The following is a 22,679-nucleotide window of genomic DNA, read 5'->3' as shown; positions in this document are numbered from 1 at the left end:
GCAAGGAGATCCAACCAGTCCATTCTGAAGGAGATCAGCCCTGGGATTTCTTTGGAAGGAATGATGCTAAAGCTGAAACTCCAGTACTTTGGCCACCTCATGCGAAGAGTTGACTCACTGGAAAAGACTCTGATGCTGGGAGGGATTGAGGGCAGGAGGAGAAGGGGACGACAGAGGATGAGATGGCTAGATGGCATCACTGACTCGATGGACATGAGTCTCAGTGAACTCTGGGAGTTGGTGATGGACAGGGAGGCCTGGCGTGCTGTGATTCATGGGGTCGCAAAGAGTCGGACACGACTGAGTGACTGATCTGATCTGATCTGATTCTAAAGCCTTTAATCTAATACCCTCTTATATGTATAAATTCTTAAACATGTATTTTACATGAAGGTATTTATGGTCTGCATGAACAGTAGTAGATCATGTATCTCATCCCATTGCTCTTTTTACTCGGCACAATGTATTCAAGTCCCACCTCTGTTGTTTCTGTATGTTACATAGTACTTCATGGGTACATCTGCCAATTTTTAGTCTAGTTTTTAGTTTAGTTTTCCCAGGAAAGGACACCCAGATTGTCTCTATACTCTCATCATGGGAAATTACACTGCACTGAAATTTCAATGTCCACACAGAAGTTCCTATATGACCAGAAGCTGACCAGCTGGGGCAAAGAGGATGTCTGTGTTTGACTAAGTGCTGCCAGCCTGCTCTGCAGAATGGCTTCACTGGTCTACATCCCTACCAGCAGTGCCTAAGAATTCTTACAGCCCATACCTCACCCACACGGGATGCTACTGGCATTCCAATTTTTGTTTGTCTAAAAGGTTTATCATGGCCATTTTACTTTGCACATCTCAAAACCCAGGCTTCTGAATATTTTTCACATGCTTGTTGGCCTTTTAGGTCTCTCTGACATTCATTAACTAGTCACATCTTTCCAATGGGGCTACCACTGCTTCATTGCACGAGTTTCCACAATATTAACCCCTTAGAGGATTAGTTAGTCCTCTGTCCATCTTAAGACACGGGACAATTTCTTTTTTTAAAGTTGTCTTCCATATTTAACTTTGACAGTGGTATGATTCGTTGAATAGAAAGCACCAATCTTGATGTAATCAAATTCATTAATTACCTTTCTGCCTTTTGGTTTGAGCTTCCGACATCCTCTTTTGCCCCAAAACAGAAAAATATTCTTCTATATTTGCTTATATTAATTTTATAGCTGTAGTTATTTTCACATTTAGGTCATTAATGCTGTGGAGCCCACCTCTGAATATGGTTATTATGCATAAATCCAGTATTCCTCTCTATTAAGTGAGAGGTTCCCCAATACTTTCTACTAAACAGGCTGTTCCTCCCCTTGGGTTTGTAAGTTACTTTGTTGTACATTAAGTTACCAAATATTTATGAGCCTATTAATGAGCTCTTTATTATGCTGATCCATTTCTCTTACTTGGGCCAATATGACATTCAGTTCAGTCGCTCAGTCGTGTCCGACTCTTTGCGACCCCATGAATCACAGCACGCCAGGCCTCCCTGTCCACCACCAACTCCTGGAGGTCACTCACACTCACGTCCATCGAGTCAGTGATGCCATCTAGCCATCTCATCCTCTGTCGTCCCCTTCTTCTCCTGCCCCCAATCCCTCCCAGCATCAGAGTCTTTTCCAATGAGTCAACTCTTCACATGAGGTGGCCAAAGTACTGGAGTTTCAGCTTTAGCATCATTCCTTCCAAAGAAATCCTAGGGCTGATCTCCTTCAGAATGGACTGGTTGGATCTCCTTACAGTCCAAGGGACTCTCAAGAGTCTTCTCCAACACCACAGTTCAAAAGCATCAATTCTTCAGCGCTCAGCCTTCTTCACAGTCCAACTCTCACATCCATACATGACTACTGGAAAAACCATAGCCTTGACTAGATGGGCCTTTGTTGGCAAAGGAATGTCTCTGCTTTTGAATATGCTATCTAGGTTGGTCATAACTTTCCTTCCAAGGAGTAAGCGTCTTTTAATTTCATGGCTGCAGTCACCATCTGCAGTGATTTTGGAGCCCCCAAAAATAAAGTCTGACACTGTTTCCCCATCTATTTCCCATGAAGTGATGGGACCACATGCCATGATCTTCATTTTTTGAATGTTGAGCTTTAAGTCAACTTTTTCACTCTCCACTTTCACTTTCAAGAGGCTTTTGAGTTCCTCTTCACTTTCTGCCATAAGGGTGGTGTCATCTGCATATCCGAGGTTATTGATATTTCTCCCGGCAATCTTGATTCCAGCTTGTGCTTCGTCCAGTCCAGCGTTTCTCATGATGTACTCTGCATATAAGTTAAATAAGCAGGGTGACAATATACAGCCTTGACGAACTCCTTTTCCTATTTGCAACCAGTCTGTTGTTCCATGTCCAATTCTAATTGTTGCTTCCTGACCTGTATACAAATTTCTCAAGAGGCAGATCGGGTGGTCTGGTATTCCCATCTCTTTCAGAATTTTCCACAGTTTCTTGTGATCCACACAGTCAAAGGCTTTGGCATAGTCAATAAAGCAGAAATAGATGTTTTTCTGGCACTCTCTTGCTTTTTCCATGATCCAGCGGATGTTAGCAATTTGATCTCTGGTTCCCTTGCCTTTTCTAAAACCAGCTTGAACATTACTTTATTTCTATGGTTTTATATGTACTGTATAGAGCAGGATGGGGCCTACCTCCACCCATACCGCCTATATTACTCTCTTTTTTCCAAGGTTAACTTAGCTACTAGGACTTTTATTTTTCCATAAATATTTTAGAATATGTTTATCATGCTCCTCAAAATATCTAAATTAAATTTTAATTGGACTTTAACATAATATTAGCTTAACCCATCCAAGAAAATAGGAATTATCTCCATTTGTTTAGATCATCTTCTCTGAATATACATTTTTTGCAATAAAACATACAGCAGTAATGATTTTAATTTGAGCTGAAGAAAAATATTCACCATTTATATACATACCCAAATAAACTGTTTACTTCTTTAAAATTATAACTTACCAAAGCAGTTATTGCAGGGAAGTTTTTGGACATTTCTCTAAGAATGGTACAAGTCCTAACATCCCATAACTCCAGGGGTTTATCTTTGAATACAACTGCCAAATACTGCCTAAAATAAACAAAATTACTAAATGAAGCTCTTTTTGCAGTATTTTCACCATAAGCAGTACAAATAAAAAGTTCATAAAGCTCAGATGACACATTCTAAATGAAGAGAATTTAAACTAACTTTTAACCCTACTGATTAGTAGTAGTCCTAAGAAGGTAAAGCTCTAAGATGACCTGTGAGAGTCACACACACCATCAGGGCAAGGAGCCTAGCTCAGAATGAAGAATGAGAAAAGGCATGAGTTCACATCCAAATCTTAAAATAACCTTCCTGAGGCTCAATTTTCTCATTGAGACATGAAAATACCACTACTTGCATCAATGGGCTGATTGGTATGCAGGTTACGGGAAAAACTAAATGAAAAAGTAAGTAAAGTTTCTATCATGCCGACTGTGAGGAACTGTGACAAAGAGTAGGAAATGTGACTTGTAGCTCAGTGTATCACAGGACTTAAGATTCTCCCACTTGATAGTTATATGACCTCAAACCATGTGACCTTTTGAGTTTCAGTCTACTTAGCTTTAAAATGGTGTTAATAATACCTGCCTCATCAACCTCACTAAATACAAGGATAAAGAAAAAGGGACAGCACACATGAAAGGATTTTTTACAAATCACAATGGATTATGTAAATGAAACATGTCACACTTTTATTATATCTAATATAAAAACAAGTAGAGACATGTATGTAAATAACTAATATAAATAAAAGAGAACCTGGTAAATGCTATAAAGATTCACTATGAAAGCTGATATTAACTTTGACAATAGGGAAATGGCATTCTAGGCAGAGTTACAAGTGTGATAAATGGCAAAAGACAGAAAAGGAGACAGGCTGTGTGGGGGAGATATGCTACTTGAAATGCAGAGTATGTGAGATGAGAACAATCACTGTGAGAAAGAAGATTAACATGTGAATTTGGATTCACATTAAAAGCCCTAAGACATCCTAAAATGCAGTGCTATCGTGAATAAAGATTCATTCTGTAGAGAACAGGGGATCCTTGAGTTTTGAGGCAGTGGTCATAATGTGACCAGATGTTTAAGATGTATTAATTTAGTAGGCTTGTATAAAGTCAAGACTAACAAGAAATAGAAAAATCTGGCGTCCAAATATTTTGAGCAATTATCGGACTTTTTCGTGGAAGGACTCCCTTACATTTGAAAAAATTACTGAGGATCTCCCCCAAAGAACTTTTGTTTATGTGGGTTTTACTGATAGTTTGCCTGGGAGAAATTAAACCTAACATAATTATAAACTATATTAATTTACTTAAAATGAGAAAAGAGAAAATAACTACCAAAATGGCAGATGAAAACATAAACCATGTTGATAACTGCATTAAATATGAATAACTTAAACACTGCAATTAGATGCAGAGATTATCAGATCAAATAGTAAAATAAGTCCCATTATATGCTCTCTTTCAGAAATCACCTTTATATACAAAGACAGAGATAAGTTACAAATAGGGAGAAGGAAAAAGATATACCATGCAAATACTAAACAAAAGAAAGCTAGAGTGTCTATACTCATCAGACGAATCAGATTTAAACTTCTGAGAAAAGACAAACAGGTTATTTCAGTGATAAAGAAGTCAGTAACTCAACAAGATATAAGCATGGCAGTCAGTGGAACAGAAAACCACAAAGAAAAATGAAAGAAGCCCAAAGGATTTTCTTTGAAACAATTAATAAAATTGATTGACATAATTTACTGATACACAGAGAACCAAGTAGTGATTACCACTGGGAAAGATGCAGGGGAGAGGGTAAAATGGGTAAAGGAGATCAACTGTATGGTGACAGAAAATAAAATTTGGCTGGTGAGCATGTTGTGAAGTATATATAAAGAAGTAGAAATATAGTGTTCTACACATGAAGCTTATATAATGTTATAAATAAATATTATGTCAAACTATTTCAGTATATGAATGATTGAAAACTGAAATTAATAGAAGAAAAAATATAATTTATAATAGCATCAAAGAAAAAGCAAAAAATAAATCACAAATGATGCACAGGACCTGTGTACTGGAAACTACACAATATTATCAAAAGAAATTAAAGAAAAACTAAATAAGTGGAGAGATATACCATGCTCATGAATCACAAAACTTGGTAAGATGTCAGTTCTTCCCCATGTTGATCCACGGATTCAATGTAATCACAATCAAAATCCCAGTAAGCTTTTATCATAAAACTGGTTAAGTTGATTTTAAAATTTATATGGAAATGCAGAGATCCTCAAAAAGCTAAAGGAATGTTAAAAACAGTTTTATCGTGCTTACTCCTTCTTTCTTTGTTCTTTTGATTAGTTTTCAGTCAATCTCTGTTGTCAATGATTCTGCTTTACATATATTTTTCCTTGGAACAAAAAGCTTACTACAATTAGATCTAAGTTATAAATAAGGAAAATGAATTCTTTCACTCAATAAGCACATACTGAGGTAGAAGCTGAACAAAGAACTTCACCAAATAACTAACATTTCTTAGTGAGTAACAGGTACTTCTATCACTATAGCTATAGTTGAACAAAATGGGGTTACCCATTTTACCAATCTGATGAAATGTTAAGATTCAGATAAGTTACCTTGTCTTATGGTGACTTGTCTGAATGGAGAATTAAAAGTAACAGCAACTTAGTTTTGCAATTAATATATTTTCTGTGATACAGCTGCACATCACAATTTCCTACCACTAAGAAATTCTATGCACATGCATGCATGTTCTCATTTCCTTAAAGATAAAAAAAAAAAAAAATGCTTAAGATTCCCTTGTGATAACCCCAGATTTTTTTTTTAGGTTGACACTTACTTCAAATGAGATACTTTAATCATTTCGATGGGCGACTCATCATTACCTCGTTCACCACGGAAAGCAACACTCCTGCCTTTAATTGTAAATATTAAACAAAATGTAAAAATAACACATGAAACGCGTAAGAAACTAAAAGCTGTACCAGTGTAATTTGATCAGTGGTACCTTCTAGTCTCCTTCTAACTCTTCCATTTGCTTTAAGCTGTTTCTAATCATCTAAATTCAAAACTAAATCAAAAGTAGTATAAGACCAACACTGTATTACTTACATTCAAATATCTATAAAAAGATATTTTCATTTTTTATAGAATTTCTTAACACCCTTCTATGGTACCTTTCAAATAATTCAATTTTAGAAATTTAGAAACATCAATTTCTGAAGTTTTAATGCATCTATAGTAAAGCAATTATCTACTATAAAAACTACTGGTACATTCATAGTATTATAAACATTTCCATGTTTACAAATATTAACTAATGGGGAAAACACTCTTTGAATAGGTATTTAAGATTTCTTGTCCTATGTGCAAAATACTCAGCTACAATATTTTGACATGTTCCTCCAAAAGTCTCTATAAACTGAAATTGGAGAATATTAAGAATGAGTTAACATCCAAAGAAGTTAAACAGTTTTCTATAACTAAAAAAAAAAAAACAAGTTCTACTTTATGTTTGAAAAAATATTTTAATAGCATCTCCTAGATTTCTATTTACATTAAACAAAAGAGAGAAGACAAAGACAATTGGATACCTACATGTCTCCCTGCTCTTCAAGGGCATCACATTGAATTTCACTATTATTATTCGCCAAATACCCTACACCCTTTCCTGGCTCTGCTAGTCTGCTGGTCTCCTTAGAAGACAAGGCTGTAAAAATCTATAATTTTATGAACCTAAATGTCCTACCCAAAAAAAGTCAGTATCTTTTACTTAGAAATCTGTTCTTCAAAAAGAAATATGTGAAAGACAGATTTTGAGCTATCTAAGAGTTCTGATACTTTGCCAACAAAGGTCCGTCTAGTCAAGGCTATGGTTTTGCCAATGGTCATGTATGGATGTGAGAGTTGGACTGTGAAGAAAGCTGAACGCCGAAGAATTGATGCTTTTGAACTGTGATGTTGGAGAAGACTCTTGAGAGTCCCTTGAACTGCAAGGAGATCCAACCAGTCCATCCTAAAGGAGATCAGTCCTGGGTGTTCATTGGAAGGACTGAGGCTGAAGCTGAAACTCCAATACTTTGGCCACCTGATGCAAAGAGCTGACTCACTGGAAAAGACCCTGATGCTGGGAGGGATTGGGGGCAGGAGGAGAAGGGGACGACAGAGGATGAGATGGCTGGATGGCATCACCAACTCAATGGACATGAGTTTGGGTAAACTCCAGGAGTTGGTGAAGGACAGGGAGGCCTGGCGTGCTGTGATTCATGGGGTCGCCGAGTCGGACATGACTGAGCGACTGAACTGAACTGAAGAGTTCTGAACCTGAGCTGATGGGAAAAATGCACAGGCATGTTTTTAGTGAATGATACTACAGGACAGCATTTCATCCCTGGGCTATCATGTGACTGCAGTGATCAGTGTCAGTTTACCGACAAATCAGGAATGCAGGGATATGGGTCACCAGGCAGGTCATTTCCAATTAAACTAGAGCAACGCTGGACTAATAGGAGCTAATTCTTTGAGGCTTAGTAACACAATCTGATAAGTAAGAACTATAAATTGGAAATATGTATTGACAATACAAGGAAGCAACCATAAACATGATTTACTATACACATATATAACTTATTGGTTGAACTACATACATTTATATTGCTAAGCCATTAAAAAAACTCCCCATAATTTTGTTAAAAAAAATACTTGAAATCATTCCATGTGCTATATAAAAAATAATAAAAAAACCTTTACCTTACTCTGCTTTTAAGTTCTTATTTTGAAAGGGTTGCAGATTTTTAACAATTGTGAACAAGTTACTTTACTGGAATATTTCCTATTGTAATGCCTTTAAACTCCTAAATTAAGTTTTCCTACTAGTCAGCCAGAAAATATCAAAAGTTTCAAAGCTGAGCATTTTACAACAATCCTTGTAAGATTTTTAAGGGTTTCCTGAAAAGGCCAAAATTTTTTTAAAAGATTCTAAAAAAGTATAACTACAAAGATTTATTTCAAAACTGTACCTCTGGTTATCTGGAACAATGTACTTGGAAGTAGAACTGATATCCCATTTATGAATCTGTCCATTTGGGCTAATGGTACTCCATGGACTTGTGCTAACACAATTTGCATACAAACAATGATGAGTCTTTTCTAGGGCAATTTTTATAGAGCAACCAAAAAATGAATACATAAACATATAAAAATGAATACATAAATAAAATTACAAGGTGAAAGAACTTTGAACACGTCTTCTAAATAGCAGCATCTTTGATTAACATGATGGTACGATTTTAAATATTTTAATAGTCTAAAAACACAAACCTGTTGGAAGATCAACCAATTGAAGTTCATTTCTCACTAATCCCATGTTGTTTGGTGTTGAGGTAGCGAAAGAAAGAAAACCAGTTAAACTCGTCCATTCAATACCCCTATATAGAGAAATTAAACAAACATTAAAATTCTTTGAAAAATTTATTTGAAAATTAAGTTTTTTCTATGTCCTAAATTTTATTATACAATTAAAGAATAATATTAATACAACATTTGAGAATAAATTATATATTTCCAACATATAAAAAATTATTTCTAATTAAAACTTTATTTCCAAAGATAGCTCAGTTATCAGAAGTCATGGCATTAAAATGACTATTAAAATCTGGCAAAGAAGAGCACCGGATCATTGCCAAGAACTCCATTGTTTAAAACAAGTGGTATAGAAATATTCTGAGCAGACTGCTTAAAGTTGAGTACATGAAGGAACTTTATCAAATTTTATCAACATTCCTAGCTGGTTAGGAAACCAAAATTCCTGACGAAATACAGACTGAACTGTTAGACTGGAAGTAGATGAAAGCGCCAAATAGTGTATCAATTAAAGAACAGCACAAAAGAAAAAAATAAACCTGTATGACAAGACACTAACCTATCAACCTAATGCCCTGTGAATCCCATTTCCTTGGGACTGGCAATGGGTGAGTCCATGTTTTTTTTCCCACTGACATAACTGGCTTAACCATCAATGGAAAATGAGGGGACTCGGGACATGTGAATTCATCACAGTAGTCACAAAAAGAAGTGAGAAACACTATTATTACCCTGCACTGCTTACAAGGTAATGGGGTTTCCCTGGTGGCTCAGCGGTAAAGAACCTGCCTGCTAATTCAGGAGATGCAGGTTTGATCCCTGCCTTGGGAAGAACCCCCCGGAGAAGGAAATGACAACTCATTCTAATACTCTTACTTGGGAAATTCCATGGACAGAGGGGCCTGGCGGGCTACAGTTCATGGGGTCACAGAGAGTCTCTACTACACAAGGTAACAGAGCTGGCTGGGAGACAAGTCTAAACCTCTGTTCTATACTCAATTGCTCATCAGCACTTACAAGACAACAATATAATATCAATGGCTGCTTTCACAATACAATGGCAGGGCTGAGTAAGTGCCAGAAATTTTATGGCCTACTACTACTACTACTACTACTAAGTTGCTTCAGTCATGTCCGACTCTGTGTGACCCCACAGACGTCAGCCCACCAGGCTCCCCCGTCCCTGGGATTCTCCAGGCAAGAACACTGGAGTGGGGTGCCATTTTCTTCTCCAATGCATGAAAGTGAAAGTCGTTCAGTCGTGTCCGACTCTTAGCGACCCCACGGACTGCAGCCCACCAGGCTCCTCCGTCCATGGGATTTTCCAGGCAAGAGTACTGGAGTGGGGTGCCATTGCCTTCTCAGTTTATGGCCTACAAAGCTTAAAATATTTGCCTTCTGTCCTTTACGGGAAATGCCTGCTGACTGATCTAATTTTTTCATGCCTACTCTAATCTGAACATTATTGCTCAAGTGAGCATGACTGCTCTGACCACCTCTCTCACCTGCCCAAGCAAAGGTGTGATGGCTCCTGCATCACATCCATGCTGCTCTCTGTGATGGTCAAAGCTACCCAGCAACACAGGTACCTCTCAATCATCTGAACCTGTCTGCTATTTCAATAAGAGTAACTTCTCCTTACTGACCCCTTGTGTATCTGTCTACTTGTCTTTTCTCAGAGGAGCAAAGATAATCCCAAGAGAACTGAAAATAACATTTGCAAGAGCCAAGAATACCTGTTGTTATCAATTTATACCTCTTTAAATGTAAACTGCCTTTGACTGTGTGGATCACAATAAACTGCGGAAAATTCTGAAAGAGATGGGAATACCAGACCACCTGACCTGCCTCTTGAGAAACCTATTTGCAGGTCAGGAAGCAACAGTTAGAACTGGACATGGAACAACAGACTGGTTCCAAATAGGAAAAGGAGTACGTCAAGGCTGTATATTGTCACCCTGCTTATTTAACTTATATGCAGAGTACATCATGAGAAACGCTGGGCTGGAAGAAGCACAAGCTGGAATCAAGATTGCTGGGAGAAATATCAATAACCTCAGATATGCAGATGACACCACTCTTATGGCAGAAAGTGAAGAGGAACTAAAAAGCCTCTTGATGAAAGTGAAAGAGGAGAGTGAAAAAGTTGGCTTAAAGCTCAACATTCAGAAAATGAAGATCATGGCATCCGGTCCCATCACTTCATGGGAAATAGATGGGGAAACAGTGTCAGACTTTATTTTTCTGGGCTCCAAAATCACTGCAGATGGTGATTGCAGCCATGAAATTACAAAACGCTTACTCCTTGGAAGGAAAGTTATGACCAACCTAGATAGCATATTCAAAAGCAGAGACATTACTTTGCCAACAAAGGCCCATCTAGTCAAGGCTATGGTTTTTCCAGTAGTCATGTATGGATGTGAGAGTTGGACTGTGAAGAAAGCTGAGCACTGAAGAATTGATGCTTTTGAACTATGGTGTTGGAGAAGACTCTTGAGAGTCCCTTGGACTGCAAGGAGATCCAACCATTCTAAAGATTAGTCCTGGGTGTTCATTGGAAGGAATGATGCTAAAGCTGAAACTCCAGTACTTTGGCCACCTCATGCGAAGAGCTGACTCACTGGAAAAGACTCTGATGCTGGGAGGGATTGGGGGCAGGAGGAAAAGGGGATGACAGAGGATGAGATGGCTGGATGGCATCACCGACTCGATGGACATGAGTTTGAATGAACTCCGGGAGTTGGTGATGGACAGAGAGGTCTGGCGTGCTGCAATTCATGGGGTCGCAAACAGTCGGACACGACTGAGCGACTGAACTGAACTGAAATGTAAACTTGTGTTGAAACAATCAGATTAGATTGCTGAAAACTGAGTATTCTTCAGAATTTTCATGCCTGGAGTGGCCGCTTCTCCTCCTCTCCTTGACCACTACCTAGTTCAAGTCCCAGCTCCAGCACTTAGTGGCTCTCTGCTGCTCTACACCTCAGCTCCCTCCTCTGCTGTACAGGGGTCACAACACTGGGCACATCAAGAAGGCCTCGCACAGAGTCTGCACTGTACGGACTCATCATCACCATCAATTACTCTTTATTTCGAGATCTCTAACTCAAGCCGTGTTTTTTTCATTAAGCCTCTCCATGAACTACACTCAAACCACAGCGATGGTGACTACAGTATAAGTTGGTTAATTATTCACTGGAAGAGTTCCTTTGTCTCTTGTTTCTCTTTCTTTCCCCTAACATGGAGTACTCATTAATTTTTCTATTTAGAGTGAGTACAATGAGAGAAGCAGCATTTTGGACTTCTGCTCTCTACATAATTCTGGTAGCTACAATCAGATCTGTTTACCCACAGAAACCTTAGGATATACTTTTCAAGTCTTGCTGATGGAAATCTGATACTCTGGTATAGTAATGCTGCTATCTTTAGACAGGAAAAATTTCAGTCCTCTCACTTTTCAATTATTACTTTAAGGATACATCTGTTAAGTACCCCATAAATGCTGTTGCCAGTGCTATTAAGTACCCAGGACATGTGAGCAACTTGCCAGGCTAGGGAATACAGCTGCAAATGAGGCGGACTTAACTGCTATCCTTCAAGAGCCCTGTGATCTAGCAGGAAAAAGACATTGTACAAGTGCATCTGGAGTTATCTATCACAAAAGGGAGCACTGCCAAGTTCGACAGGAGCTTGCACGAGTCACAAAGAAATGTGGTGTCACGGGCCATGTAGGGCTTCCTGGAGAAACATTAAAGCTGAGACTCAAAGGGCAAATAGGGTTTTGCCTGAGAGCCTGAAAAGCTGAGGAAACAGTACAACTGATGGAGAAGCACTGCCCTGGACTATACTCTCTTAGGAGGGAGGTACCTGCCCTGGCAATCCAAGCACATGACAGTTACTCAGCAAATTCTGTTAGATTAAAAGAATGATGTCCAAAAAAGCCTACCATGCCTCCTTGTGTTTCTAAGTGCTGTTCATATCCAGAGAAGGGCTTTCCCCACTGTTTACAGGCTGCCCCAGTGTTGTTCAGATCAGATCAGTCGCTCAGTCGTGTCCGACTCTTTGCGACCCCATGAATCGCAGCACGCCAGGCCTCCCTGTCCATCACCAACTCCCGGAGTTCACTCAGACTCACGTCCATCAAGTCAGTGATACCATCCAGCCCCAGTGTTGAGGATATAACAAAACATGGGTGGCTGCTTATTTATAATTGAGCACCACAAGTATATTGCTTGTGAACAGATTCCAGCAGCAGCTTGTATATCTGACTCCTACTGATTGACTAAAAAAAATAAAAATCACATTGGACTTCAAAGTGTATGAGATAAAGAGATTATTTCTCAAAAGAAAAGAATGAAAACTCTTGTTAAGCTGAGCATAACACTGCTCCCTGGATTAGAAAACCACTATCCATCTAGGTTTAACCATACACTGAGCTCTATTAAAAAAAAAACTCGTAAGAACTGCAGCTCATTTCTGACTCAGATAATCTAAGTTGGTTTTGTAGCATTCCTCACTATTGAACAACTGTAACCTTAAAATCTACCAACAGGTGTTGAGGCTCTGACTCCTACAGATTCCCAAGTCTTCCTTGTTTGCCTGCACTGGGGATGCGACACTGGCTACCTCTCAAGACCAAGGAGTCCGTGGAGAGCACACACTTTCTGAAAAGCCTTGAAGTTCTACCATGATATGAAACTAATGTCTGCAAATTTACAGATGAACAAAATGGAGATCATTTTACTTTCCACAAATAATTCAATGTACTCAAAGCAATACTGAATCCATCAGTGTTCTGATACCCATATACATTTTAACAATTTTTGACAATGAACATGGTATTGGGCTATATTATTGTAATTTTAGTCTACAGGACAAAAATACCAACTAATAATATAAGAACTCTAATAATCTAAGAAAACCTGTCTGTACCACTCCACATTGTTTACTTCTAGGTATCTTCCACTGGATTATAAGCCTCCAAGATTTTGTCTGTTTACAGGCATAGAGAAGAGATTCAATATATATTTCATATTTATAAAGTATAACTGGTTAAAACATCATGGTTTTGAAAAACACATAGATATTAACTATGTATAGTTAGGTAGTCCCAGGCCATGTGTATGCATAAGACTGAAGTACTTAAGATTAAGTGGTTTTACATGTTTCAATGCCATTCTCCCAAATCTTCCCACCCTCTCCCTCTCCCACAGAGTCCATAAGACTGTTCTATATGTAAAATATCATGTATGAAATGAGTTGCCAGTCCAGGTTCGATGCACGATACTGGATGCTTGGGGCTGGTGCACTGGGACAACCCAGAGGGATGGTATGGGGAGGGAGGAGGGAGGAGGGTTCAGGGTGGGGCACACGTGTATACCTGTGGCGGATTCATTTTGATATTTGGCAAAACTAATACAGTTATATAAAGTTTAAAAATAAAATAAAATTTTAAAAAAATAAATAAATAAAATAAAATTCCCAAAGTTGAAACCAAAAAAAAAAAAAAAAAGATTAAGTGGTTTTAAAAGACACTTTTAGTACAAGGTAGAAAAATCACCTTTTAAAAGTTGGCCTTTCCATGTCCTGGCTATTATAAACAGCAACCTAGATGTCCATCAGCAGATGAATGGATAAGAAAGCTGTGGTACATATACACAATGGAGTATTACTCAGCCATTAAAAAATACATTTGAGTCAGTTCTAATGAGGTGGATGAAACTGGAGCCTATTATACAGAGTGAAGTAAGCCAGAAAGAAAAACACCAATACAGTATACTAATGCATATATATGGAATTTAGAAAGATGGTAACAATAACCCTGTATACGAGACAGCAAAAGAGACACTGATGTATAGAACAGTCTTTTGGACTCTGTGGGAGAGGGAGAGGGTGGGATGATCTGGGAGAACGGCATTGAAACATGTATAATATCATATATGAAACGAGTCACCAGTCCAGGTTCGACGCATGATACTGGATGCTTGGGGCTGGTGCACTGGGACGACCCGGAGGGATGGTACGGGGAGGGAGGAGGGTTCAGGATGGGGAACACGTGTATACCTGTGGCGGATGCATGTTGATATATGGCAAAACCAATACAATATTGTAAAGTTAAAAAATAAAATTAAATTAAATTAAAAAATAAATAAAAGTTGCCTTTAATTTGCATATGAGTCTCTAGAATGAACTGGGTTTATTGCTAATAAGTTCAGCAATTTTTATAACACATCTGTGAAATTTTCATAATGGTTTTTAATTATAATACTATAATTGCATTAATTGAAACACAAAGACAGCAGTATTTTAGCATCCTCTTGAGCACCATCTCTGGATGTAAAATGTGAATTATCTTTAAAATAGCAATTAAGAGGGAAAATTTATATTTAAAAAATGAGCATATTTACGAGATCATTCACAATACTAGCCTGACTGAGTAGCATACCCTTGAGAGTTATTTGGTAACCCAGCAACACTTTATAAATAGTTTTTGTGTCAATAACAAATACTATCATAATGTGTAAATCATGTTCTTAGTGACATCTATGACCTGAGCAATCCAGAATAACCATCTTACTTATAGCAAATAGCTCACTGATTAACTAGCTATTGTCTTTATTAGAGACTTCATATTGTGGTGATCATTTCACCACACATACAAGTATTATTACACTGTACATCTGAAACTAATGTATCTTACTGCACCTCAATATAAATAAATAAGATTTCAGTGTTCAGAAAAAGATGAAAATGTGCTTGATTTCCCAGAAGCATGTACCAAATTCTTGCTATTAATCTTGGCTTAGTCAACATTTTTACCTTACTGCCAAACTGTTTCCACTTAATCTATGTGAATTTTTTTATCTGAAGACCCAGCACAAGGATGCTATGAGCTCACTTCTGAAGCCTAAAAGGCCCAGACCGAATTCCATATACCTTTTCACAGATGACTCCACAATACTCTGTTTCTTCTTCTGTAAATTGGGAATAATAATAGTGCCTACTGCATAGAATTGTAGTGAGCAATCAATGAAACAATGAAAACAAAGTATTAATATTTAACATAATCCTCAGAACAAGTATTGATTAAATGATGAGTTTTGACTCATTGCTGTTTGCCATAAAAGGGAACACTGCACACAAAATCCAAGGGAGAGAGGAAATGTCAATACACACGGGAAAGAAAGGGAGAGAGAAGGTATCAGTGGCAGCAGGGACTACTGAAAGGAGAGAAAAAGATGACCAACAGTCTGAAAGGATCCAAACAGATACCTAATGCTTTTGAAGACATTATTCTTCCATGTAGGTGTATTTAGGGAGATACTGGGGGGTGGTGGGGGGAAATAGCATAGAGTGGAGATAAACAGTCACTTAGGCTGTACCAAAAGACCATGCATTTTAAAGATTAAGGCAACATTAACTCTCAGAAAGTGAAGAGGAACTAAAAATCCTCTTGATGAAAGTGAAAGAGGAGAGTGAAAAAGTTGGCTTAAAGCTCAACATTCAGAAAATGAAGATCATGGCATCCGGTCCCATCACTTCATGGGAAATAGATGGGGAAACAGTGGAAACAGTGTCAGACTTTATTTTTCTGGGCTCCAAAATCACTGCAGATGGTGACTGCAGCCATGAAATTAAAAAACGCTTACTCCTTGGAAGGAAAGTTAGGACCAAACTAGACAGCATATTCAAAAGCAGAGACATTACTTTGCCAACAAAGGTCCATCTAGTCAAGGCTATGGTTTTTCCAGTGGTCATGTATGGATGTGAGAGTTGGACTGTGAAGAAAGCTGAGCGCTGAAGAATTGATGCTTTTGAACTGTGGTGTTGGAGAAGACTCTTGAGAGTCCCTTGGACTGCAAGGAGATCCAACCAGTCCATCCTAAAAGAGACCAGTCTTGGGTGTTCATTGGAAGGACTGATGCTGAGGCTGAAACTCCAATACTTTGGCCGCCTCATGCAAAGAGTTGACTCATTGGAAAAGACCCTGATGCTGGGAGGGATTGGGGGCAGGAGGAAAAGGGGACGACAGAGGATGAGATGGCTGGATGACATCACCGACTCGATGCACATCAGTTTGGGTAAACTCCGGGAGTTGGTGATGGACAGGGAGGTCTGGCGTGCTACAATTCATGGGGTCGCAAAGAGTGGAACATGACTGAATGACTGAACTGAACTGAACTCTCAGAAACTTCCATCACAATCAGAAGCTGTGATACTTCAAGCACTGACCCTTCCCATTTAGAAAATGCATTTATTCAGAATAATGTGTACGCTAAGGGTTCACTAAGAATTTTAACATATACATGAGGCCTATAATTTATATAATGCACAGAAGTAAGAAAATAGCCTGATACATCTGTTCCAAAATCATCCAAAAATAACTGAAGATTAATATATTTATATTTTACACGTGTAACTTTATAATCTGTCATTACCAGGGCAAAGAAAATAATATAGTCATGTGATCAGAAAAATAATGCTATGGAGCAGGTAGGTATATACTTTTTATTTTTACTGGAGTGGTATATAATACTTTAAAACATAAAGCAAGAGGCTTCCTTCTGTCCTATTAGCCTTCCCTCAGATACCTCTACATTCAAAGAACTCATGAAACAGGTCATATGTCAAATGAAAGAATAAATGAGATTAAAAATTAAAGTGACTTTACTCAAATTTTTCATCACAAGTCCTACTATAAGATCTTTACAGAAATGGAAAAAAAACTATATAAACTGGAACAAGGGAAGAGAGTTATATCCAGTAAGAAAATATCCTAGACCTTAGAAGAAATAAATAAGATGCAGAAATAAAGTGAGAAAAAATTCTTCACTGAATTAACGTCCTCCACGAAGTAAACAATTAGTACTCATCCTTGATGAACACAGCTACTAGTTGGACAAGAATATCTATTATTCAAAGCTTTCAGTCAAATAATCACTGCAGAGTATTCCGTGTAGAAAAGTCCATAAGAACTTTTTTGATATTACATATGTTTATGAGCTCAATATCCCAATGACAGACTCACTTGACTTCACATGAATGGATGCTTAACTCCTTGTGCAGCAGCCCACTGGTGAGATGGTACACCAGGACAGAACCATTGCTTGTACCTATCAAAATGACATGATAGAGGAGATTTAATCTAGTGGAAGTTTCATATCTAACAAGTCTTCTCTCAAGATTTCATTTTAAAATATCTATCTTTAATAAAAGGAACGTAAGCTAGGTGTGAAGGAAGAGTATATTTCTCTGCCTTCCCTCTTTTCAAAAATGGGTCTAATCTCACGGACTCTGGGCTGTGTTGTGCTTAGTCACTCAGTCGTGTCCAACTCCTTGCAACCCCATGGACTGGAGCTCTTTAGGCTCTTCTGTCCATGGGATTTTCCAGGCAAGAATACTGGAGTGAGTTGCCATGCCCTCCTCCAGAGTCTTCTCATCCAACGGATCAAACCCAGGTCTCCCACATTGCAGGCGGATTCTTTACCATCTGAGCCACCAGGGAACCCCAAGAATACTGAAGTAGGTGGCCTATCTCTTTGCCAGGGTATCTTCTGAACCTAGGAATCGAACCAGGGCCTCCTGCATTGCAGGCAGATTCTTTACCAGCTGAGCTACCAGGGAAGTTCCATGGACTCTGCAATCTTACCTAAACCCAGAAACAGATTTTCAAAGAAAGACTTCAAAATCTAATTCAATACACACAAAATTTGACTATGCACTTTCTTAAGCTTTTTGAATGTTTATTATTATAACTGGTCCTCAAAAACACAGCCTAGCAGAGCTCATTAACCAGATTTTTCTGGTTTTCTTTACAAAGACTTTTTGCTCTGTCTTTAACATTAAATACATCATAAAGAGATGGTAAAGTACAGTGGCTAACTGTGGATTTTACAGTTAAAGAAGCCTAAGTTTAAGCCCTGGCTCTGCCCTACACTCTTGCCGTTTTCTTGTTTGCACTGAAAATCTATTTATTCGTTGGAGATTAAATGAGAAACATCTGTGTAAGACACCTGGTACAACACTCAGCACCATGGAAGGATGTGATGATGATTATTACTGTTATCACTGTATTATGATTTGTAGTGACTGTTATACCTAAAGCTTTTCACAGTCTCAGGCAATCAGTCTAAAATTTAATTAGAAGGGACATGGCCATTTGAGAAAGTAATACTTTCTTCAGAAATTAATGTTTCAGCCCTTAATATGTTTTTATAAGTGAAGCAAGAAAAGTGAACAATGTTAATGGTTGCACAATCACTTTCTCATTACACATGACTGAAAGAATTAATGGATTCATACGAAGCAACAGACTGTAGAAATAATAATATAATAATGTGAAAGTCACTCAGAAAGAGAAAGTCACTCAGTCGTGTCTGACTCTTTGCGACCCCATGGACTATAGTCCATGGAATTCTCCAGGCCAGAATACTGGAGTGGGTAGCCTTTCCCTTCTCCAGGGGATCTTCCCAACCCAGGGATCATATAATAATAGTAAAAACAAAAATTCTAGGCAAATTCCAATCTTGGCTAACTTGCTGAATAAAGCTTCAGAAATTTCTTGCAAAACTATTCTAGAGAAATAGGGTATTATAACTTTATATTTATTACCTATGCCACCATATCTTCTAGTTCTAGTACTGAGAAAATATCTAAATTACTCAAACTTTTCAATTAGCAAATGTTCAAAATAATTATAAGATTTCTATATTCTGCACATTTTGATGTTGAAACTATGATCTACAGGCCCTAGAAGGAGAAGTGAATCCAGCTGAGCTCTGCTTGTGTTTCCTAATGACTCTGCAAGACTTCAGGCACATATATTTTTTGCTTTTGCTTTGCTATTACACTAAATTTAATAAATGACTTGCTATTCACTATATACCACTATAATATAGCTTATTCTACAATGGAAATCTCAGAGTCTGATCAACTCTTATTATCTAACTATCTCAAGACATAACTTTCACCAATAAATTAATAAAATTAGATATACTGACATTCAGAGACATACATTTTATGTACATTGACCAATTCCAACTGAAATTTCAATAAGAGATTTAATATGAATCAATAGCTTCTAGAGCAAAAATTAAACATCTATCTTATTTATATAAATCTGGAAACCTATAAGCACAGATCACTGAATCTTAAAATTCAAATCACTTTCAAAAGATGATAATGGAAAAAAATGGGGAAATAACAGTACCGCCAAACAGTAATACTCAAATGAGCCACTAGGAATCACAAGCCAGCCACTGAGCTAAGACACAAGGGCTGCAAGATACATGTGATGAGATTTTATTTTTAGGAAAAAAAAAAGAATCACAAATCACATGTTTAGAGAAATGGGAAAAAACCAGAAGTCAAACCAATAGCATCTTAAGAAAATGACAATTTCAAACAAATATTCTATTCTTCAAAATTTTAGAGAAATGAATTTTTAACCTTATATACTTAAAAGCAAATTAAAATTCTGTTTTCTCTGTAAAAGAAACCAGGTTAAACACATTACCATGAAATTACTGTGACAGCAAGCTGAAACCCAGACCAATTTTTTTTTTAAATATAAAACATAAAAATTGCAATTTCAACCCAGAAGGCAAATCTTTAGTTTACAAAGACAAGAGCCACTTTGAATAAAATAAAACCAGGTTTAACATACAATTCTTAGCAAATATAGATTCTTGCTGTTACTAAATATTAACTTTGACCACATTGTTAACAAAAACTCAAAACAAAATGACATGTACAGGAGAGCTTGAGATGGTCCAAGAAAAGACAAGCAGTCTGGTTTCAGCATCACACAGGACTATCCGCCTGACCTTTCAGAAACACATCCATGGTGTCGGAATCTCTGTCATCTGCCACTGGTGAGTGAGTTATTGTTGTGATTTAAAAAGATTAACAGGAGAGGGAAAAAAAGCATTTCAAGATGAGTATTTACACAATTTCATGGAGCCTCTTCCTCCTCTTAAAGCATTCTAAAGGAGAATAAAGGATTTTCTAATAATCAGGAAACTTTAATGTCTTAAAAATGTAAAACAGACATTAAGAGTTAAAACGAGAACTCACCAACAGCAAGCAATGGCTGATATATCTTGATGTTTTTTGTGGTCAACGGGGGGCACATACGGATAGCGAACTGTGGGGAGGGCAGTCCTGAAAGCAGACCTGTTAGCAGGAACTTGAGCTGCACTTCCTGCAGAATGGAGCCTTTGGGGTGTTCTTCCCCAGCAACTGCACTTTGCCCTGGTTTGTAATAAAACAAACAAACAAAAATACATTAATTGCAACATACGCTGATCTTAAAACTCTGAAGGAACTTTACAGTGGAAGCACTCTTCAGATCTAGAAGGTGCCACGTAGCACTCTGGGGGCTTAGCTATACACTAGGTCTTATTTAGCTACGGGACTTCATTTGCATCATCTAATATCTCAAAGGTTAGATTACTCCAGAGTATTACTATCCATAATTCGGGGGGCTTTGTCTTCTAAGAAACACTGTTTTAGCCAAAGTTGCTGGCTTCAGGGTATCAAAGGCAAATCGAGAAGGACTAGGGTTAGAGAACAGTTTCTGTACATGACAGATTATAGCATATTCCTGTCTCACTGCCTTCCTTAAGTGTTATGTTTTGATCTGATGCTCTTTAAAATGCACATAAAATTGGTAATCACAAATAGGTTCAAAGAGCTCAAACCAGTCAAACCCAAAGGAAATCAACTCTGAATATTCACTGCAAAGACTGATGCTGAAGCTTAAGCTCCAAAACGCTGGCTACCCATTGCGAAGAGTTGACTCATTGGAAAAGACCCTGATGCTGGGTAAGATTGAGGGCAGGAGGAGAAGGGGACGACAGAGGATGAGAAGCCTGGATGGAATCACCAACTCAATGGACATGAGTTTGAGTAAACTCAGGGAGATAGTGAAGGACAGGGAAGCCTGGCTTTTTGCAGTCCATGGGGTCACAAAGAGTCGGACACAACTTTGCAACTGAACAACGACAACAAAATGTTGCACTACAAAGATTGCAGCAAAGTTGAAACTTTAGCTTACTAATAAGGGTTTAAAATTTTTCTTCCTTTGTGTGTGTTAAGTTGCTTCAGTCATGTCCAACTCTTTCTGACGCTATGGACTATAGCCCACGAGGCTCCTCTGTCCATGGGATTCTCCAGGCAAGAACACTGCAGTGGGTTGCCATGTCCTTCTCCAGGGGATCTTCCCACCCAGGGATCAAACCTGTGTCCCTTATGTCTCCTGCAGACAGGTTCTTTACCACCAGCACCACCAAAGCCTGGGAAAAAGTTATCACACAAGAATATGTGTGAGTGTATATGCTTGTGTGTTTATCACAGGTGGTGCTACTGGTAAACAATCCACCTGTCCATGCAGAAGACACAAGAGATGCAGGTTCAATCCCCTGGGTCAGAAAGATTCCCTGGAGTAGCAAATGGCATCCCACTCCAGTATTCTTGCCTGGAAAATTGCATGGGCAGAAGAGCCTGGCTGGCTACAGTCCATAGGGTGACAAAGAGCTGGACACGACTGAGCACAAGCACATATTAGTGCTCGTGTGAACACCCTAGGTGCTCACACATATACACATATTGTGAAAGGGAAAAATGTAAATAATTACTCAGAGTGGGTGATGGGATTCTAAATAAACCCCTCAAACTCAAGTCGTTTTAGTAAAATGTTATTATAAAATCGGTAAGATATACACACAAAAAAAGGATCAATCTGAATAAATGATCCCTTAGGATAAGCCATACAACTGATACTCATTTTTAGTAACAAAGATGGGGTCTAAAGCAATGGCAACAAGTAGGTGCCATGTTTACCAACTTTTGGCAGCTTGGAGTTGATTCCAGGAAACTGCATATTTCTCTTCCAGCATTTTCCATGTGAAGTGATTCACAAAGTAGGGCAGATTAGGCCTTAATAAGCAACAGCCTTTACTCAATGAATATAAATCAGACCTCTGTACTTAACTGAATTGCTTTCAATTATCACTAAGTACATACTGAATTTCAAATTAAAAGTTTTAATTAAAATGTTTTCAAGTAACAAAGATTAATTAATACTTTCAAATCAACAACATTGTCAAGAACTGCTATACAATCTGTATCATTTTGTCCCCCCCAAAATGTAATTTATATCACTTAGATACCTGAACAGCATAAAATTTCAAACTCCTATG

The 22,679-nt window shown here is 38.0% G+C and overlaps 1 protein-coding gene across 2 annotated transcripts in view; it reads right to left on the bottom strand.

Annotated features, from left to right (window-relative positions):
- Window positions 1-22,679, bottom strand: part of WDR11 (WD repeat domain 11) — a 60,463-nt gene that overhangs the window by 19,751 nt on the left and 18,033 nt on the right. For both annotated transcript variants that reach the window (XM_055559854.1, XM_055559855.1), the window contains exons 10-14: window positions 20,554-20,730; window positions 17,507-17,591; window positions 8,437-8,543; window positions 5,957-6,032; window positions 3,031-3,139 (exon numbers count right to left, since the gene is read on the bottom strand). In XM_055559854.1, the coding sequence (XP_055415829.1) occupies window positions 3,031-3,139; window positions 5,957-6,032; window positions 8,437-8,543; window positions 17,507-17,591; window positions 20,554-20,730 (554 nt within the window). The remainder of the gene's footprint in view (window positions 1-3,030; window positions 3,140-5,956; window positions 6,033-8,436; window positions 8,544-17,506; window positions 17,592-20,553; window positions 20,731-22,679) is intronic.

The sequence above is a fragment of the Bubalus kerabau genome, chromosome 22 (genome assembly GCF_029407905.1).
Source record: "Bubalus kerabau isolate K-KA32 ecotype Philippines breed swamp buffalo chromosome 22, PCC_UOA_SB_1v2, whole genome shotgun sequence".
Classification (NCBI taxonomy): Eukaryota; Metazoa; Chordata; class Mammalia; order Artiodactyla; family Bovidae; genus Bubalus; species Bubalus kerabau.
The sequence above is the reverse complement of the archived record's forward strand: the minus strand, read 5'-3'. Positions and strand labels throughout refer to the sequence as shown.